At 36.9% G+C, this 19,204-nt stretch overlaps 2 protein-coding genes across 4 annotated transcripts in view; one reads left to right on the top strand and one right to left on the bottom strand.

Moving 5' to 3' along the window:
• The first annotated feature begins 330 nt into the window (after nucleotides 1-330).
• LOC107701056 (ADP-dependent glucokinase-like) lies at nucleotides 331-10,991 on the top strand. 3 transcript variants are annotated; one of them, XM_016502974.1, is made up of 8 exons: nucleotides 331-633; nucleotides 3,312-3,548; nucleotides 4,040-4,265; nucleotides 4,966-5,028; nucleotides 6,067-6,187; nucleotides 6,375-6,571; nucleotides 6,721-6,819; nucleotides 8,554-10,991. In XM_016502974.1, the coding sequence occupies exons 2-8, from the start codon at nucleotides 3,331-3,333 to the stop codon at nucleotides 9,115-9,117; spliced, it is 1,488 nt and encodes a 495-aa protein (XP_016358460.1). In that variant the 5' UTR covers nucleotides 331-633; nucleotides 3,312-3,330; the 3' UTR covers nucleotides 9,118-10,991. The 3 variants fall into 3 exon arrangements, with proteins under 3 accessions (XP_016358460.1, XP_016358459.1, XP_016358461.1); XM_016502973.1 differs by having other exon boundaries at nucleotides 332-630; nucleotides 3,311-3,548; XM_016502975.1 differs by having other exon boundaries at nucleotides 333-630; nucleotides 3,311-3,548; nucleotides 8,557-10,991.
• A 1,539-nt stretch (nucleotides 10,992-12,530) lies between these two features.
• Nucleotides 12,531-19,204, bottom strand: part of LOC107701057 (Bardet-Biedl syndrome 4 protein-like) — a 23,541-nt gene continuing 16,867 nt past the window's right edge. Inside the window, exons 9-16 of the mRNA XM_016502976.1 lie at nucleotides 17,628-17,682; nucleotides 16,390-16,458; nucleotides 16,154-16,306; nucleotides 15,933-16,074; nucleotides 14,727-14,759; nucleotides 14,274-14,343; nucleotides 14,043-14,187; nucleotides 12,531-13,118 (exon numbers count right to left, since the gene is read on the bottom strand). Of these exons, the coding sequence (XP_016358462.1) occupies nucleotides 12,774-13,118; nucleotides 14,043-14,187; nucleotides 14,274-14,343; nucleotides 14,727-14,759; nucleotides 15,933-16,074; nucleotides 16,154-16,306; nucleotides 16,390-16,458; nucleotides 17,628-17,682 (1,012 nt within the window). The 3' untranslated portion in view covers nucleotides 12,531-12,773. The remainder of the gene's footprint in view (nucleotides 13,119-14,042; nucleotides 14,188-14,273; nucleotides 14,344-14,726; nucleotides 14,760-15,932; nucleotides 16,075-16,153; nucleotides 16,307-16,389; nucleotides 16,459-17,627; nucleotides 17,683-19,204) is intronic.

Consider the following 19,204-nt stretch of genomic DNA (forward strand, 5'->3'; position numbering starts at 1 on the left):
CACTAAGCCAAACACCAAAAAAAGCAACTACATATGTGTGTGTACAACCATACACACATACATATATATATATATATACACATTTATAAATTCAATATATATATATTATTTCATTTCCATGTAGTTTGTTGTTTATATATATATAGGTGTGTTGTATCATTGTATTAAAAAAACTTGCTGAGCTCTGAAAATTTAGACGTGGCGCCGGGCAAAGATATTTTCACCTTGCGTCAGCGTCAGTACATCCACTCGACGTTATGTTCCGGTTACGTCATTGATGCCCGGCGGAGCCTCTGATTGGTTACTTTGGTTCGCTTTAGCTGCAGTTAGCCAGTTTTCCTAAAGCCAACAACACTGTTTAGAACAAATTAAAGCGTTAAACGCTAAAAAAAACAACATGCATTTTGGAGCTCAAATTAAGTTTTTTGGTAATATAAATTAGCTCTCGGTTTGATTTTATTTGCAATTTTATCTCCGAGGGCATTGAGATTTGATTTGAATGCCTCAGGAGAGAGTGGAGCGGCTAGTCACTAACACAGAGACTTTCCTCAACCAAGAAGGGTGACACAACAACTCAACTTCTCCACATACACTCTCTCTTTCGTGTCTTCTGCGATTATCATCTGTCAGGTCAGTGAGCTGTCCATCTGTTCGGATCGTCGAAGTGTGTTTCGATTGTATTATCGTAAAGATAAAGTGATTGCCCTGTTTATTGCTGTGTAAACTGATGGTGGCTAGCTCATGTTAGCTCATTGATTTCACTCCAGCATGTTACTCACTAATCAGAAATGTCATTTTAGCTACAGCACCATACAAACAACTCAAATGCTCCAGGTGATCACGGTCAGATGTGTGATTTTATTTGTCGTGTTGATTTAAAGCCCCAAACATGAGCAGAAATGGGCTATTTAGCACTAGTCAGCTACTGGTGATATTGAATTATGATTGAATTTAAGTTGCATAAATATCAGCTTTCAGTCTAATGAACCTGTCAAACAGAGATGGTACGGAGAGAGATCTGTGCACATGCACAGCTTTCTGCAGTGTTATAAATAGATAAAGCATTGATTTCAGTCTACTTCCTGTGACATGTTCAGTGTCCAAAATAGCATGGTATTACTATGGTACATATCCATTGTCATGAAAACACGATAGTACCACAGTATGTCCAAAAATGCAATTACACTGATAAAATGTCAAAAAGCTTTGTTATGCCATTCTACATCCCCAAAGTACCATGGTATTACCACGATACATGTCCAGAAACGTAGTACTACAATGATACATGTCCAAAACATGGTATTACTATTGTATCATGGAAATACCATGTTTGGCGGATATGTTGAAAAACATGATGGGTGTGAAAAAACATGGTACTACCCATGGTACATGTCCAAAAACCATGGTATTACCATGATACATATGGGGGGGAAAAGACATGGTTTTACCATGTTACATTAGGGCTGGACGATATGGCCGAAATTGATATCACGATATATTTCTTAATTTCGGTCGATACGATATAATTCCGATATCGATATGAACACTATTTATCTGAAATAGAAATCTTTTGTAACAACCTGTATATGACTAAACAAAATAACATGTAGTTTACTTGAGGCTCTGTTATAAATGTGTATTAGAAACATTAATTTTAATGTTAATTTTATTCATCTTTACACAGCAGCTTGGCTCCTTAAAGGTCCCATGGCATGAACATTTCACTTTATGAGGTTTTTTAACATTAATATGAGTTCCCCTAGCCTGCCTATGGTCCCCCAGTGGCTAGAAATGGCACTTCCATAGCCAGCGGGAGGCGCTTTTAGAGTGATAAAACTAGCGGTTTCTCCAGTAATGGCTGTAATCAAAGCAGCTCCGCTCATGAATGCTACTTTATCAGATCAAATGAAAATGCCATCGAAACTTTTCTGAAGACAGTCAATTCCCTTCAGAGATACATTCATATAAAACACCCGCGCCGTGTTATGATTTTGAAACGTGCAGTGCTCATGTTTATTCAATGAAGTCAAACGGCACAAATAAATCAATGCATGGGAAACACTGGTAATGTATATCGAAATATCGGAAATGTGTTTAAAAATCATATCACCGTTATTGAAAAAAATTATATCGCGATACATATTGATATTGAATTATTGTCCAGCCCTGTTACATGTCCACAAAACATGGTTTTACCATGTTACATGTCCAAAGAAATGGCATTGCAATCTTATATGTCCAAAAAACATGGTTCTACCATGATACGTTCAAAAAATTGATTTACCATGATACATGTTCAAAAACATGGTTTTATCATGATACATGTCCACAAAACATGGTTTTATCATGGTACATGTCCACAAAACATGGTTTTATCATGGTACATGTCCAAAGAAATGGACTTGCAATCTTATGTCCAAAAAACATGGTTCTACCATGATGCGTTCAAAAAATTGATTTACCATGATACATGTACAAAAACATGGGTTAACCATGATACATGTCCAATAAACGTGGATTTACCATAGTACATGTCCAATAAACGTGGTAAAACCATGTTACATGTCCAACAAACGTGGTAAAACCATGTTACATGTCCAATAATATGTCCAATAAACATGGTAAAACCATGTTTCATGTCCCATGTAAACATGGTTTTACACATTACGTCCAAAAAACATGGTTTTATCACGATACATGTCCACAAAACATGGTTTTATCATGGTACATGTCCACAAAACATGGTTTTATCATGGTACATGTCCAAAGAAATGGCATTGCAATCTTATGTCCAAAAAACATGGTTCTACCATGATACGTTCAAAAAATTTATTTACCATGATACATGTTCAAAAACATGGGTTAACCATGATACATGTCCAATAAACGTGGATTTACCATAGTACATGTTCAATAAATGTGGTAAAACCATGTTACATGTCCAATAAACGTGGTAAAACCATGTTACATGTCCAATAATATGTCCAATAAACATGGTAAAACCATGTTTCATGTCCCATGTAAACATGGTTTTACACATTACATGTCCAAAAAACATGGTTTTATCATGATACATGTCCACAAAACATGGTTTTATCATGGTACATGTCCAAAAAACATGGGTTTACCATGGTACATGTTCAAAAAACATGGTTTTATTGTGATACATGTCCAAACCCCTTGGTATTAGCAAAGATACGTGTCTAAATAAACCATAGTATTACCATGGTACATGACTAAAAAAGCCATTAAATAAAGGCCCCAGTCAGAGCCCATGACTGAAGAGAAACTCTCTGATTGTGTTTCACAGGTTGCGTGTGTGTCGAGGTCATGTGGAGGAATGCTGTGCTGGTGGCGGTGTTGGCGTTAGGGATGGGGTATCTGTACCACACTGACCCGGAGCTGCCGGCCCGCATGCTAAACTACATCAGCGAATCTGTGCCGCAGATGGAGCCGAGTGGCAGCTCAGAGCTGGAGGAGGCCATCGCACACGCCTGGCAGACCCTCATCACGGCTCCGGCCCGACGCTGGGCGAGAGTGGCGGTGGGGTGAGTTACCCTGACTGTGATCAGACCGAGCACACTGCTTGTTCATTATTATCTTCTATTTTTTTCCACATTCGTTCTTTAGTTCCTCTGTTGTTTGTGTCCTTTTGTTCAGATTTCAAGATTTACGTTTTTTTTTGTCACATGCACAGTTCTATATATAACAGTATTGCAGTAAAATCTACACCTGGTCATCTACTTACATTGTGCATTAAATATAAATAAAAGAGGTCAAAGTCAGTTAAACAAACAAACAAACCATGTTTCTAGTAATAGGTTGTGACTTATTTATTCATTCAGTTATTGTTTGTTCAGATCATCAATTAATGGATTCATTTTTTGATGCACTCGTTAATTCATTCATCTAATCAATGTTTTGTTCACATTTGCACAACATTTCGAGCCACATTCGTTCCTACACTCAGCAGGTCTGAACATGTGCAGGTTTGTTTGTTCTAGAGCCCTTCCCATCATGCCTTTGTTTCCTCTGTCAGGGTGAATGCCTGTGTGGATGTGGTGGTGTCTGGGGTGGGGCTGCTGCAGGCGCTCGCTCTCGAACCTGGATCCGGCAGAGACCACGAGGTGCTACACACCAAAGAGGACCTGAAAGAGGCCTTCGTCCACTACATGGGGAAGGGTGCCGCCGCAGAGCGCTTCTTCTCAGATAAGGAGGTTTTTCAAAGGATCGCACGGGCGGCTGCAGAATATCCCGGCGCTCAGGTGCGAGATAAAGCGTTTTATGACCATAGGAGTGGGCTTTGCGGTCTCTACCACATTGTTTCCCTCAGGGCATGAATAGAGAGTGATTGGACAGAGATTAGCTAGTCTCTGAGCACACTAAATCCTGTCCAACAGGTTTGACTGCTCTGATTCAGGCCTTAAGTGTGGTGAAATTCACAGCAGATGCTGAAGTGTGCGACCTTTAATCTGTCTTTCCATTTAGACATCCACACAGCACTGATTCTGCATATGTCCTATAATATCTGGTATAATTTTGGCATGTGCTGTAAATGGATCTGGCCCTTGAGATCCGACGGTTTAATTTTAATGCACGAGAGGGTCCGGAGGGGAATTGAGTTTCTGTGTCAAATTTAATTTGGCATAATCAACAGTAATTAGAAGGCACAGTGGGTGGACCATGAGTCTTATAACAGGCTATTTTCACAACAAAGTATGTGCATTATATGAAAATGTTCATGAAAATTATATGCAGTAATTTAATAGTATTTTTTCTCATAACAATATAGAAAATCTGGCAATTTTATAAGCTCTTTCAATCTAATGTTTGATAGAAAATAAGAAAATTTCCCAGGAGTTTTTTTTTTTGTCACATTACAGAATCATTTGCTCCAAAACACACTTGTAATTGATCTTGTGCATTTTAATTTGAATTCAACTACTTTTTTCTTGTTTCTTGCAGCTTTTTGTGGGTGGAAATGCTGCTCTTATTAGCCAGAAACTGGCGTCTAACCCAGAACTCGTGGTATGTATCTGTTGTACTACTAAACAAACTTAAACCTGGGCATCACTAGACGGTTAAAGGAATCGTTCACCCCAATGAAAATGAAAATGTACTCACCCTCAGGCCATCCAAGATGTAGATGAGTTTGTTTCTTCATCAGATTTGGAGAAATGTGGCATTGTGTCACTTGCTCAGCATTGGATCCTCTGCAGTGAATGGGTGCCGTCAGAATTAGAGTCCAAACAGCTGATAAAAACATTACAATAATCCACAAGTAATCCATATGACCCCAGACCATCAATTAATGGACTGGAGTGTGTGTGTGTGTGTGTGTTTGTGTGTGTTTGTAAGAAATAAATCCATCATTAAGGTGTTTTAACTTTAAACCATCGCCAAACCGTTGGCCATTTGGCCAAAATATGAGTCCATAATCCATAACACTTCCTCCAGTGAAAAATCTCCTGTTGTCCTCTTACAAACCCACTCACATATTTGTTTAGAACTGTTTGGGCTTGTAAACGGTGCATCATCTGTGCATATTTCTCTCCTGACTCAGACCAGACCTGATTCACTGGAGGAAGCGTTATTATGGATTATGGACTCATATTTTAGCCTGAAGCAACAATTTGAAGTTAAAAACCCCTTAATGATGGTTTCTTACAAACACGCAGCTTTTGTCTTCACAAGTCATTAACTGATGGACTGGAGTGGTGTGGATTACTTGTGGATTATTGTGATGTTTTTATCAGCTGTTTGGACTCTCATTCTGACGGCACCCATTCACATCCATTGGTGAGCAAGTGATGCAATACTACATTTCTCAAAATCTGATGAAGAAACAAACTCATCTACATCTTAGATGGCCTGAGGGTGAGTACAGTTTCAGCAAGTTTTCATTTTGTGGTGAGCTATTTCTTTAATGATGAAAGTCAATCATGGTTTTATATGTCGAAGTGTCCTAAAATTCATTCATACAATAACTATGATCACTTTTAAGAATGCAAAAGCAGCACATTCATACCTGATTATAGTTTCCTAAAGTGTGCTGTTTTCTCTCAGGTCCTGTTGTGTGGTCCGGTGGGGCCGAAGCTTCATGATATGCTGGATGAACAGATCGTAGTCCCGCCCAAATCTCTACAGGAGACAGATGAGTTCCACCTCATTCTGGAGTACAAGTCAGGTGAGACTCGCTCAAAACAACATCCGCTAATCATATATGAATCGTTCACCATAAGACCAGAAACATGGATTAAGAAAGTAAAAGGGTAAATTTTAATATTTTTCAAACATGGTCTTACCACTCCAGTCATGTTCTGGCTCATTGGAACCGTTGGGTTTTTGTGTCTCCTCTCTGACGCCCCCTACAGGTGAACAGTGGGGTTCTTCACAAGCTCCTCAGGCTAACCGCTTTATACTGTCTCATGACGTGTCCAATGGTGAAATAAGCACGCTGGAGACATTCGTGGCCAGTCTGGAGGAGTTCCAGCCGGACCTGGTGGTTCTGTCCGGACTGCATATGATGGAAGGAATAGGCCGGGATCTTTGGGAGGAACGACTGAAAGAGGTCCGAGACCAGAATCGCTCATTGTCCATCCGATTTAAAATAACAGTAATGCTCTGACAGAGTAACAGGGATATTTTGAGGTTTGTTGGACACTTCACTCCTGCATCTAACATATTAGTTCTCAAGCTCTGTGTTCTGACTTCCTGCAGGCGGTGGTTGCCATCTCAGATGTGAGGAACGAGGTGCCCATCCACCTTGAGCTGGCTAGTATGACAGACAGAGACTACATGAACCGGATCCTGCAGGAGGTAAATGTGTAGGTTTAATGAAGGCTGATGTTCAGTAGATATACAGTATATATGGTGCACATATGAAGGATTGTTGTTGGTGGCATACAGTAGTGTTGGCAAATGTGACTTTTAAAAGTAACACCATATAGTGTTCCGTTGCTACATTGTTACTTTTTTTAAATGATACTTTTCCATACCGATGTGCTACTTTTGTCCAAACAAGGACTTTTATCAAAGTAGTATTTTTTTAAAAATTTAAATTTTCTTTTAGCGATTTGCAGACCTGGAAATATCATAGAAACATCAAAATAGATTACATTCTTTAAAACAAATCTGCATTAAATTAGCATATTAGAATGATTTCTGAAGGATCACGGGACACACCAAGCCGATTTCAAAGAACTAGCGGCGACGACTGCGTCTGCACCAAAAAGCTGCTTGAACGCACCACTCAGACTACAGCCGACTGCACACCAACACATGCGTTCTGCGCCTGTGTGAGAGGAATTAGCTGTCTGTATCAGCAGCTATCAGTAGTACATATTCATCATTCAAAAGGAGAAACCGAAACAAGGATATACGAGATATACGCAATGTAAACAAAGCAGTGCTTGCTTACTATTCATTTTAAGCGGCGCATGTTGTCATGAAAATATTTGCATACTGGAATGCTTGGGTAAGATCGCATTACATTAGAACAGCCTTCATTTACTTACTCGTTTACATCACTTTCGCTTTAATTCTGGGTCACTGACTTGTTCGCTAAACTGAACATCGAATCAGAGTTCTCACTCTCGCCGATTCAACATGATGAATCGGGCAAACTGCAGCCGATGTGTGGAACACACCAAAAAACAATCCTGACAGATGCTCACAGACGGCCTGATGGCCTTAATGATGCTGAAAATTCAGCTTTGATCACAGGAATAAATTACATTTTAAAACGCATTCAAATAGAACACAGTTTTTCTAAATTGTAATATTTCACAAATTACTGTTTTTACTTTATTTTTGATCAAATTAATGCAGCCGTTAAAAAATATTACAGACTCCAAACTTTTGAACAATAGTGTATATTCAGAAAAAATGGCACTTTCTGAGTGCAAGCTCTGTCATTAAACAAATTATGTATAAATCCTTATCATAAACAACTGGAAGATTCATTAGTCATATGTGACCCTGGAGCACAAAAGCAGTCTTAAGTCGCTGGGGTATATTTGTAGCAACAGCCAAAAATACATTGTATGGGTCAAAATTATTGATTTTTCTTTTATGCCAAAAATCGTTAGGATATTAAGTAAAGATCATGTTCCATGAAAATATTTTGTAAATTTCCTACTGTAAATATATCAAAACTTAATTTTTGATTAGTAATATGCATTGCTAAGAACTTCATTTGGACAACTTTAAAGGTGATTTTCTCAATATTTAGATTTTTTTGCACCCTCAGATTCCAGATTTTCAAATAGTTGTATTTCGGCCAAATATTGTCCTATCCTAACAAACCATACATCAATGGAAAGCTTATTTATTCAGCTTTCAGATGATATATAAATCTCAATTTCGAAAAATTGACCCTTATGACTGGTTTTGTGCTCCAGGGTCACAAATCTTTTCTTTGTGTCATAAATGGAAGCTTTTGTATTTATCAGTCATTTAAAGAAAGCAACTCTAGTATTCTAGTGTAAATCAAAGCTGAACGACAAGGTTTGCAATCTTCAGCATTCAGGTTTCTCCGTGCTCTTCTGTTAGCAGGTCATGCCCATCGTGAACTCCATCGGTCTGAACGAACAGGAGCTGCTGTTTTTGGCTCAGTCCGGAGGCGGACCTCACGCCGACCTCACTTCCTGGGACGGCATACCCGACGTGGGCCGCGTCAGCGACATCCTGCTCTGGGTCCTGGAGCAGCACGGCCGAGCGGACCCAGAATCCGAGGCCGATCTGACCCGGATCCACTTCCACACGCTAGCGTACCACATCCTGGCTACGGTGGATGGCCACTGGGGGAACCAGGTGGCGGCGGTGGCCGCGGGCGCTCGTGTGGCCAGCAGTCAAGCCTGCGGCCTGCAAGCGGTGGATATTACAAAGGTGGTCCTCAAGGCGCCTTTGAACTTCCACAGCTCCTTCTCAGAGCCGAGGGAGAGCCTAGCGGTGGACCCGACCCGACCGGTCACCATGTGGCGCAGAGGGAACGTCTCGTTCCATCTCACGCCAGTCCTGGTGTGCAAACAGCCGCTTAGGACTGTGGGATTGGGCGACGCCATATCAGCCGAAGGACTTGTGTTTTCAGAGGTCACGCCTCGGCCTGAGCTCTAAGAGACACCTCTCGTCCATGCTTTTGAAGACACATCCTCGTCGTTAGATCCTAAAGCTGGAGAAACAGACTCACAGGGCATCAAACGACAGAGCAAAACCAGTTGGAGATGCAGTGCACTGTCCTTTTGTTGTTGCTACTTTTGTCTGAAATCGCATTGTGAAAGACAGCACAATGAACCAGCCTCTGCCATTTTTTAAAAACGGTTAATTTAACCAAAAATGAACGTTCGGTCATCATTCGCTCAGCTAAACGACCTTCTTTATTCCAAGAGAAATAGTGCAGAAGTGCAAGTCAAATGGTTTTAGGCAAGTAAATGATGACAGAACTTTTATTTTTGATGAACTACTAACTTTTTTTAACTATGATAAGAGATCATACTCAACAGGTGCAGAAGACCTGCGGCTGCTATTGGGACGGATGAAAGCGAACGAGAGAATTATTTTAGAGTCTTATAAACATCTCAAATCTTCATTGTATTCCTAAACACTCCTTTATTTGGTGTATGAACATTAATACCTAGCAGAACCGGAAGGCCGTCGATGCACTTCAGGTTAACCAGGTTTATCCAGTGATGTATTTTTTTTTAATCTAGGTAACGTGAAGCTCTCTTATCCTAATGGAATTAAGCATAAGTAATTAAAGCAATGTTCCCAGGGTCAATCTGAAAGTCGAAATAATTCCAATAATAGTTTATAGTTAATAGTTTAGATCACCAGCTTCCCTTGACGGTGTTGTGGCCATTATTCAGTGCACATATTATTAAGTACCATTCGTTATTCTTGTCTTAAACATATCTTAATGTTGTTAAGGCTGGAAATCTAGCTGTAGGTTTGTGTACATTGGAGCCAGCATCATTTGTATATAATAAGAAGAGGAATCGTAATATTCTTCCATTCATTCAGGTTTGATCAGCAGGTTATCTGTGTGAATCATGTACTGTAGGTGGCGTTAATGACGACTGTTTTATGATGCTTCCTGTTTTTAAAGGTTACATGAATCTGTATATACAAAAGATGTCATTTATTCTTATTAGTCATGCAGTTCAGGTTTTCAGCCATGATGTACCATCCAAACACTGTTGACGTATGATTTTTAATGTTTTATTTGGGACGTACTAATTAATCTCGATATGTGAATTGTCATCTGTCTTAACCCAGCCTTAAAGTTTGGCAAGCCCATCTGAGGCTTTTTAACGAATGCATAGTTTTAGAAGCGTTGAGCAGTGTTTGTAAAGCAGTTTGAAGTTAATGAACCACAAATGGTTTTATGAACAGTTTACACACAAATGTGTTTGTGTTTCGTGAATAAGGCAAGATGTTCAAAATGCCTCGGATCATGAACCTCATGGAGTCCATCTCGTTTCGTTCTGTATTTCTGTAACACTCCGTATTGATGCTGTTAGTTTCTCAAACCAACAAGAGTTGACTTTTAACATCATTGTTAATTTCACAACCTTCTGGCAAAAAAGTGTCCATCACTGTATTTAGATTTGAAATCAGTGTTCGCGTGATTCGAAATTGGCAACATCATAGAGTCGTGTTTTTTTAGTTTAATGTCACGTGAACTGGTTACTAATGGAGAAATTGAAACTTCATCAGCATTACAGCAATACTTGAAGAAGGTTTTGTTGTTCAAACACAGCAGACGTTGAGTCTTGGTGTGAGAAACTAACAGAAAGTTCACATTCATGCAACTTTTTAGACTATATGAAATGTTTTAGGGTTCTAGTTTGCACACGTGATTATGCAGCAAAGTCTTTAAGAGTTACCGGGCAAAACGTCCTTCAATCATAAACGTTAAGACTAGAAATATTAGCTCTGTTAACTTGAGTATGGAATATTTTTATATAAATAAAACACTTCTGTACTGGGTATAAAATGACTCTTTGTATTACACAGCCTGCATCTTAAAAATAAATCTGCAGATTTGGAAAAAAAATAATAATAATATTACCTAATTTGATAAGTTAAAAAAATTATATATATATTTTTTTACAAAATACAAATAAAGATCTAATTATATATATTTGATTATATATAATTTATTTAATTGTATATAATAAAGAAGTGAAAAATTGGAAATCAGGATTAGGCATAAAATAATGTCTTCACAATCTTCCATACATGTAAAAAAGGTCTGAGAATTGACCAAATAGTAGTAATCTGGCTCACATTCAGACAGGAATCATGTCTTTGTGGCAGTTTTTCTGATGATTAAGGGAGAACACAAGCCGACTTCACAAAATGCACAAATGCACTGAAATGCATCATATTTTGTGAGAAAAAGTGATGTGCTCAAGCAGAATAGGCACTAATTTTGGATTATAAACCGGAGAGTTCCGGTCCTTGATTCTGATTGGCTGAGCCATGTTCGAAGCTGTTGTAAATTACTCTACAAACATACACCTTTGTTTACTTCTGTGTGTTGCTTGACAACCACTTTGTAGCAACCACAACTGTTTCTGAGGAACTACATTGTTTGGTGGAAGAATACTGTTTTTATTAATATCATTACACTTTATTTGCTCTGTTTTATTTTGTGAAACCTTACTACGTATATGGAATAACCGTTTTCTAAAAGCAATAAGCCCCGTGAAGCCGTGGTTTACAGTGAATTTATAACAGCTAAGGAGGTTTTAGGCACTCCGCTTCACATTGTACCTAACAACGCCCCTTAGCTGTTATAAATTCACTGTAAACCACGGCTTCTTGCTTTAATCAGCACCTCAAAATGAGCAAGAAATGAGTATTGGATTTCATTCAGCAAATATGATGCAGGGTGTGTAACCGTGTAACTAAGTCCAAAATGATAATGACATGCTTTTTATGCACAACTTAAGCAGTTATTGTTCTTCTAAAGGTGGAAAGACACAAATTAATCATCTACGTTAATATAATGCACCATTTAAACAGACATCTAAAGACTGTAACTTTGCACTTTAAGGGGCCATTCACATGTCGTGCCTAAAAACGCATGGAAAACGCTAGGCGCGCCACTTTCTGCTTTCTTCCAAAGCGTTCGGGCGCTTGCGCTCCGGAGGCGTCTGCCGTTGCTAAGCAAACACGACCTGCGCTCTCCATGAAGACGCAGAAGTTTCAGCAAAGGATAAATGGATTCGCAGCACTAAAAATCGCTTGCAGTAGCTCTGCTACTAAATTTATTTAAAAATGGCTATCTCTGTACAGCTATGATCAGCTGTTCCTCCATCTTGGCTGAGCTTTCAGAACAGTCGGGCATCTCTGTGCAATAAATGGATTTGCAGCACTAAAAATCGCTTGCAGTACTAAATTTATTTAAAAATGGCTATCCTTGTACAGCTACAATCAGCTGTTCCTTCATCTTGGCTGAGCTTTCAATGTAGTTACGGGAAAGGATGAAGCTGATTGGTTGGTTCTTGTCACATGACCCGCGGTGCGCTTACGGCATTCTGAAAAGTTGAAATGTTTTTATCTCGATGCGGTGCGGACGCGCCTGGAAAAAATGACCGCGTCGCTTCCAATATGAGCGCGCCTGCCGCGCGTCTACATTTGAAATAACTAACTTAAGCGTGCAAGAGATGCGATATGTGAACGGCCCCTAATTCACCTCTATATAAATGCTGTACATTGATAAGTTATAAACCCCTTCAGCTTTGGATATAGATATAGTTTGAGCTCTATTCAGCCGCTGCTTTCGGTTTACTCTTCTTCTCTTTGAGTTTGGCTGGTTCGGCCGTCTCCTCATCCTCATCCTCGGGCTCTCCGGGAGTGACTGTAGGGGGAGATGGGGCGCTGCTCACATCCGCCTCGGGCTCTGCGGTGATCTGCATGCTCTTGCTGTAGCCTGCGGCTGAAGACATGGCCTGACCGAGGGCCTGGTTGGTGCCCAGGGGCTGCTGGGAGCTGCTGGGTTTGCTGGAGGAGGACCGCTGGCTGGTCTTGCTGTCTTTGCCCAGTTTGCTCCAGTACAGGTTCTCACCCGCCTGTAGAGCGGTGCCCAGTTTCTGAGCCATTTCTACCAGCTGTGTGAGAAAGAGACCAGATCTCCTGTGATTCAACGGTAATGTGAGAATGTATGTGAATCATCATTAGTAAAAATCATTTTTATTAATTACCAGACTGAATGAATGAATGAACAAATAATAAAAAAAACATAACAAAATGTATATATTATATATTATATATATATATATATATATAATTTTTTAAAAATGTTTACATTTACATTTTATTAAGCAAACATTCTAAAAATAAAAAAATAATAATTAGTTTTTAAAAACAATTTTTATAATATAATAAGCATGTTTTCACAAATTCTCATTATTATAAATGCATATTTATAATAAAAATATATACAAAGATTTATATATTATTTAAACTATAAAAAATGTATACATCATGGCATTTATTATACTGGTTTTAATTAAAAAAAATATATATATTTCATGATTTTTGTCACTGTATTACAGTAATAAGAAATAAGAACTGCAACACACACACTATATATATATATATAATTTGTAAAAAATTGTACAAAATATATACTTTTTTTTTGTTATGATTTTTGGGTCAAGAGCGGCCAGGACTGACGCTTAAATGTGAATCTCAGATTTGTTGGATTTAACAAAGTTTGTGAGGATTATCAGCTTTAATGCTCTTATCAAAATAACAAGAGCAGTTAAAATGTCCAAAGTTTTCAATCTTACAATCATTTTACAATATAATATGCCTGCTTTCTCACAAATTCTTATTATTATAAATGCAAAAACTAATTATATTATTATTTAAATCATGGTATTATACTGTTTTAATTGTTTCCATGATTTTTGTCACTGTATTAAAGTAATAATAAAAAATAAAATAACAATAAAAAATAATAATAATAAAAAAATTACATATTTTGGGACACATTACAGTGATGAGAATTTGTGGCCAAAATGTGTTACCTCTGGGTCAAAGTCAGTGTTGCTGTTATTCTCGACCTGAGCGTTGACTTTTCTCTCCATCTCCTGAAGCTGCAGCAAGGCGGCCTTCTTATCGCCCTGATTATACAGGAACACCGCAAAGTTCAGGTTCACCAGCGGGTTTGACCTGCCAGACAAAATACTCTCACTTAAACTCAACTAGTTCTGTACATTGTAGATTCACCAGCACAGATCAGAGTCTGAAGAACATACTCATCCAGCAGAACCGCCTGCTCGTGAGACCTGCGGCCGTTATCTGCGTCGTCCAGATTGGTCAGAGTGACTGATGAGTGTCAGAGCACAAATCATAATCAAATTAAATTAAACTGGACCAATACTGATTCTCACATTTACACTGTTCTTTTACAACCAATAAAAATAAATGTTTTATTTATTAAAAATTCAAGTGCATTATTGCATTATTATTTTTTATGAAAAGTAAAGCATTATTTAAGTAAATTAAGTAAATAGCAAAAGTAGAACACGTTACATGTTTTAAAAACTATTTCAGACAGCGGCAATTGTGATTAAATTATTATTTTTAATGCAAAGTAACACTTTTTTTTTTTTTTTTATTAAATTTTAAAAAAGTTAAATAAGCTACCTGTTTAAAAAAACTATTTCAGACAGTAGTAGATGTGATTGATTAGTATGTGATATATTTACCGGCCAGAAACATGTAGAGTTCACTCATACGTGAATTTTAATATTTTATTTAAAATGTATTATCTTTTTTTTAGTGCTGTCAAACGATTAATCACGATTAATCGCATCCAAAATAAAAGTTTTTGTTTACATAATATATGTATGAGTGCTGTGTATATTTATTATGTATATATGAATACACTCATACAGTATATATTTTGAAAATATTTACATGTATATATTTATATTTATATAATAGATATTATTAGCATTTTAAAAATATTTAAATTTTAAAATTAAAAATTTTAACCGCGGCACCCCGGTTGGGAAACACTGTTCTAAACTATAGCGAATAAACTGTGATAATGTGGGAAATGTTGAAGGTGTCTGAATAAATTTTGGTTTGACTGTATCTATTTGATAAATGAAGTTAACGAACTAACATTATACAAACTCTTGGTTTCTGTACCCAATATTTAAAAAATTTACAAATGCAATAAAAATATTGGTATCGGTACTCGGTATCGGCAAGTACCAAAAATAAAAGTATCGGTATCGGGCGAGTACTGGAAAAAGTGGTATCGGTGCATCCCTAGATATTATATATTTAATATACAAATATAACATATTTTTCCTAAATATATACGTGCTTGTGAGTGTATTTATATATACATAATAAATATACACAGCACACATACATATATTATGTAAAAAAAAATCTTTTATTTTGGATGCGATTAATCGTGATTAATCGTTTGATAGCACTACTTTTTTTTAATAAGTGTTTTTTAATAGCTTTTATTTTATAATTTATTTAATACAAATATCAAACTGCATTATTATTTTTTATGTGAAGTAACACATTATTTATATTTCAATTAAATGTTAAAAAAGTGACATATGCTACCTGTTTAAAAAAGTATTTCAGACAGTATTAGTTGTGGTTTATTAGTATGTGAAATATTTACCAGCCAGAAGCATGTAGATTTGCTCAAACATGGATGATTTTAATATTTAATATTTAAAAAAAAATACATGATCTGTGTTTATTTTAAAATTAATGTAATAAAAATATAATTCTGCATTATTATTTTTATGTAAAGTCATACATTAATTATTATTTTTAAATTAGTTAAAAAGCTACTATTTTATTTAAAATATTATCTTTTTATTATTATTATGTAAATATTTTTTACAATATATATGTGACCCTGGAGCACAAAAGCAGTCTTAAGTCGCTGGGGTATATTTGCAGCAACAGGAAAGCTGATGCGTACTGCTGCATGGTGAGATGAACCAAACCCAGATTGTACAGGATCTTCCAATCAAACGGAGACAGATAGTTTGCCCTCTTCAGACAGCTGATGGCCTGCAGGAGAGGAGCAGGAAGTTGAAAAGGTGGAACAGGGTAAAAAAAATAAATGTTCTCGTGAAAGTCTGGAACTCACAGCCACGTATTTCTTTTTGCCAAAGAAGCACATCCCGATGTTATTCCAGAGCGGCGGGCTCTCAGGGACAGAGTACGCCGCCACACGGTATTTATTCATGGCCACGTCATAATCTCCGTGAGTCTGCATCATACTGCCGGCCGCGAGGATGGCCTGAACACACACACAAACACTCAATGCTAATGACACTTGGAGTTGGTAAGAGTGCTAAAGGCAAGACAAACACTGCAGCCCACCTTGAAGTTATTGGGGTCATATGTCAGAGAGTTTCCAAGGTGCTCAAAGGCTTTCTGGTATTTCCCAAGCTAATGAGAGAAGACAGATGTAAACAAATACACTAATAACAGATCAATTTTACAGTGTTTGTACATTAGACAACCGTTTTCTGAAGTAAATGTGAGTGTTGCTTTGCTATGTAGTTGCTAAGGTGTTCTGTGTGGCTTTTAACATGTTGCTATCATCCACCAGACAAAACAATTAGGTCTGTAAGAAAAGTAATATAATCTTTTTTTTTTTCTTTTTTTTTTAGGATTAGGGGTTTGTTCAAATCTGAAATTGAGAGTACTAGTGAAAATACCTAAGCAACTCCACTAATCATCATGTTTACTGTGTTTGAAATAAAGTATTTATTTATTAATTTATATATTTTTTATGATTTAATTAATTACTAGCTTTTCATAAACTTCATCAAACCCTGCTATAACGCTTAATTAATTAATTCTGATTTAATTAATTACTAGCTTTTCATCAACTTGCAAACTACAGTTTGGGAGACCCTACTATAATGCAAAAATCATCAAATAAAAAATAATAATAAAATAAAACAAATAAATGTTCAAAAATAATATAAAAAATAATAATATCTCATTTTTATTAACATAATGCAAGAAATATATATAAGCAATATATTTGAAGTAATATAACACAATTAGTTTTTTTTTGTTTGTTTAGGGTTAGAGGTTTGTTCAAATAAAAGCAATAAGCCCCAAGAAGCCGTGGTTTACAGTGAATTTATAACAGCTAACGGGCGTTGTCCTAAAATACCCTTAGCTGTTGTAAATTCACTGTAAACCACGGCTTTACAGGGCTTATTGCTTTTATAAAACGGTTATTCCATATACATAGTAAGGTTTCACAGAATAAAACAGAGCAAATAAAAGTGTAATGATATTAATAAAAACAGTATTCTTCCACCAAACAATGTAGCTCCTCAGAAACAGTTGTGGTTGCAACAACACAGAAGTAAACAAAGGTGTGTGTTTGTAGAGTAATTTACAACAGCTTTGAACGTGGCTCAGCCAATCAGAATCAAGGACCGGAACTCTCCGTTTTATAATCTGAATTTGATCGTAAGAATGAGTACTAGTGAAAATACCAACTCCACTAATAATCATCTGTTTTGCTGGTTTTGCACTGTATGTATGACTATATAGATGGATGTTGCCGTGGTGATTGTGATGAACGCGTCACTCACCTGCATGTACAGCAGTCCCAGTGTGGTCAACAGCTCTGTGTTCTCTGGAGAAAATCTGAGACGCACACAAACAGTGTGACAACAAAGGACAAATTATACAGTATGATAAGCATGTTTTTAAGACCATTAAGATTTTTTACAATCCGACATTATTTTCCTGACAATTAAGCATTTTTGGCTCCAGTTGTAATGCAGGGATTCCCAAATGTATTCGTCAGCCGAAGCTCTTTGGCCTAAAATATTTCCTTGTACCCCTGAGATTTTAAGTTACATTTGCATATTCACAGCTCTCTGATGTTGGTTAATGATCACATGACATGTAGGTAAACAAAAAAAAAATTTAATTTAATATTTAACATTTTATTTAAAATATATTATCTTGCAGTAATTTACAAAATATTTAAATTTATATTATTTATTTGTTTGTTTGCTTCACAGCAGGGTTTCCCAAACTGGGGTTTGTGAGTTGATGAAAATAAAGTATGATTAAAGACAGTAGGGACCTATGTCGTTTATCATTGACGCCCCCAATCAAAAGAAAGAAATAAGAAATAATATTTTGCTTTAAGATAATGAAGGCTATTTTTAAGTTTTTGCATTCTGATGTTATTTTGAGTACAATTATTTATTTATTTATTTTTTTTTTACTAAATTCTCAAATTTTTTTTTTAATAAATTATAAATACATTTCAAAAACAATAAAAAAAATCTAATAAATATCTCATTTTCATTAACATGATACAAAAAAATAATAATAATTATATATTATTTAAACATAATGGTAGTACTGACAGATCAAATAAAATTAAAGGTATAATTCATCCAATTATGAATATTCTGTCATCGACTACTCATCAAATAATGTCTTATTTTCCAATATGTTTTAGTTATGACTTCAGAAGAGCTGGAATATAGTGCTCAACTCCTGACAGACGCTTTTCACAATTTACTTTCATTGTATGCAAAAGAGCAGCTTCAACATTGAGCTAAACGTCTCCTTTTGTGTTTAATGAATGAAACATCAGATTTGAAACGTCATGTACTTTAAATGATAACAGAATTTTGATTGTTGGATGAACTATTCCTTTAAATTTCCATTTAATTCATGTGACTTAGCAAAGTATCACGCTTCAATCGACCAATCCGATTTTAGGGGCTTTAGATTCTTCAGATCTCGCTTACTATAAGCTGATTTTAGGGGTAGTTAAATCTACGATTATAAAGCATATTGATTCAGAAACACGTCCTGCATCAGACTGCAGACACAGATGATGAAGGCAGCGAAAGCAGGCCTTTTCTCGGGTCTCAGATTAATTCATGCTGGCTGTGAGGCACATCTTCCCGCTATCGCGAGGTGAAGCGGGTGGAAAAGTGGAGCTCAGAAAGCTCCTCTCATTACGGCGCGTCCCACTGCTGCACGTTACTAATTCATCAGCTCAGTGGGAGGGCTGCGATAATGAGGAAATCTCAAACACACACACACAGCAGCTTAAAGCTCCCCGCGGTTCTCTGATATCTGAGCCGGACTCACAGACTCTGTGTGTGTGTGTGTGTGTGTGTGTGTGTGCATGTGTGTG

The sequence above is a fragment of the Sinocyclocheilus anshuiensis genome, unplaced genomic scaffold (assembly GCF_001515605.1).
Source record: "Sinocyclocheilus anshuiensis isolate Anshui unplaced genomic scaffold, SAMN03320099.WGS_v1.1 scaffold1468, whole genome shotgun sequence".
NCBI lineage: Eukaryota > Metazoa > Chordata > Actinopteri > Cypriniformes > Cyprinidae > Sinocyclocheilus > Sinocyclocheilus anshuiensis.

What these genes read in the sequence shown, in the direction of transcription:
- LOC107701056 (XM_016502974.1), top strand. Translation starts at nt 3,331, where the DNA reads ATGTGGAGGAATGCTGTGCTGGTGGCGGTGTTGGCGTTAGGGATGGGG. An exon ending in CAGAATATCCCGGCGCTCAG is followed by an intron (nt 4,266 to 4,965) that starts GTGCGAGATAAA and finishes TGTTTCTTGCAG; the next exon opens with CTTTTTGTGGGTGGAAATGC. An exon ending in TGAACCGGATCCTGCAGGAG is followed by an intron (nt 6,820 to 8,553) that starts GTAAATGTGTAG and finishes CTCTTCTGTTAG; the next exon opens with CAGGTCATGCCCATCGTGAA.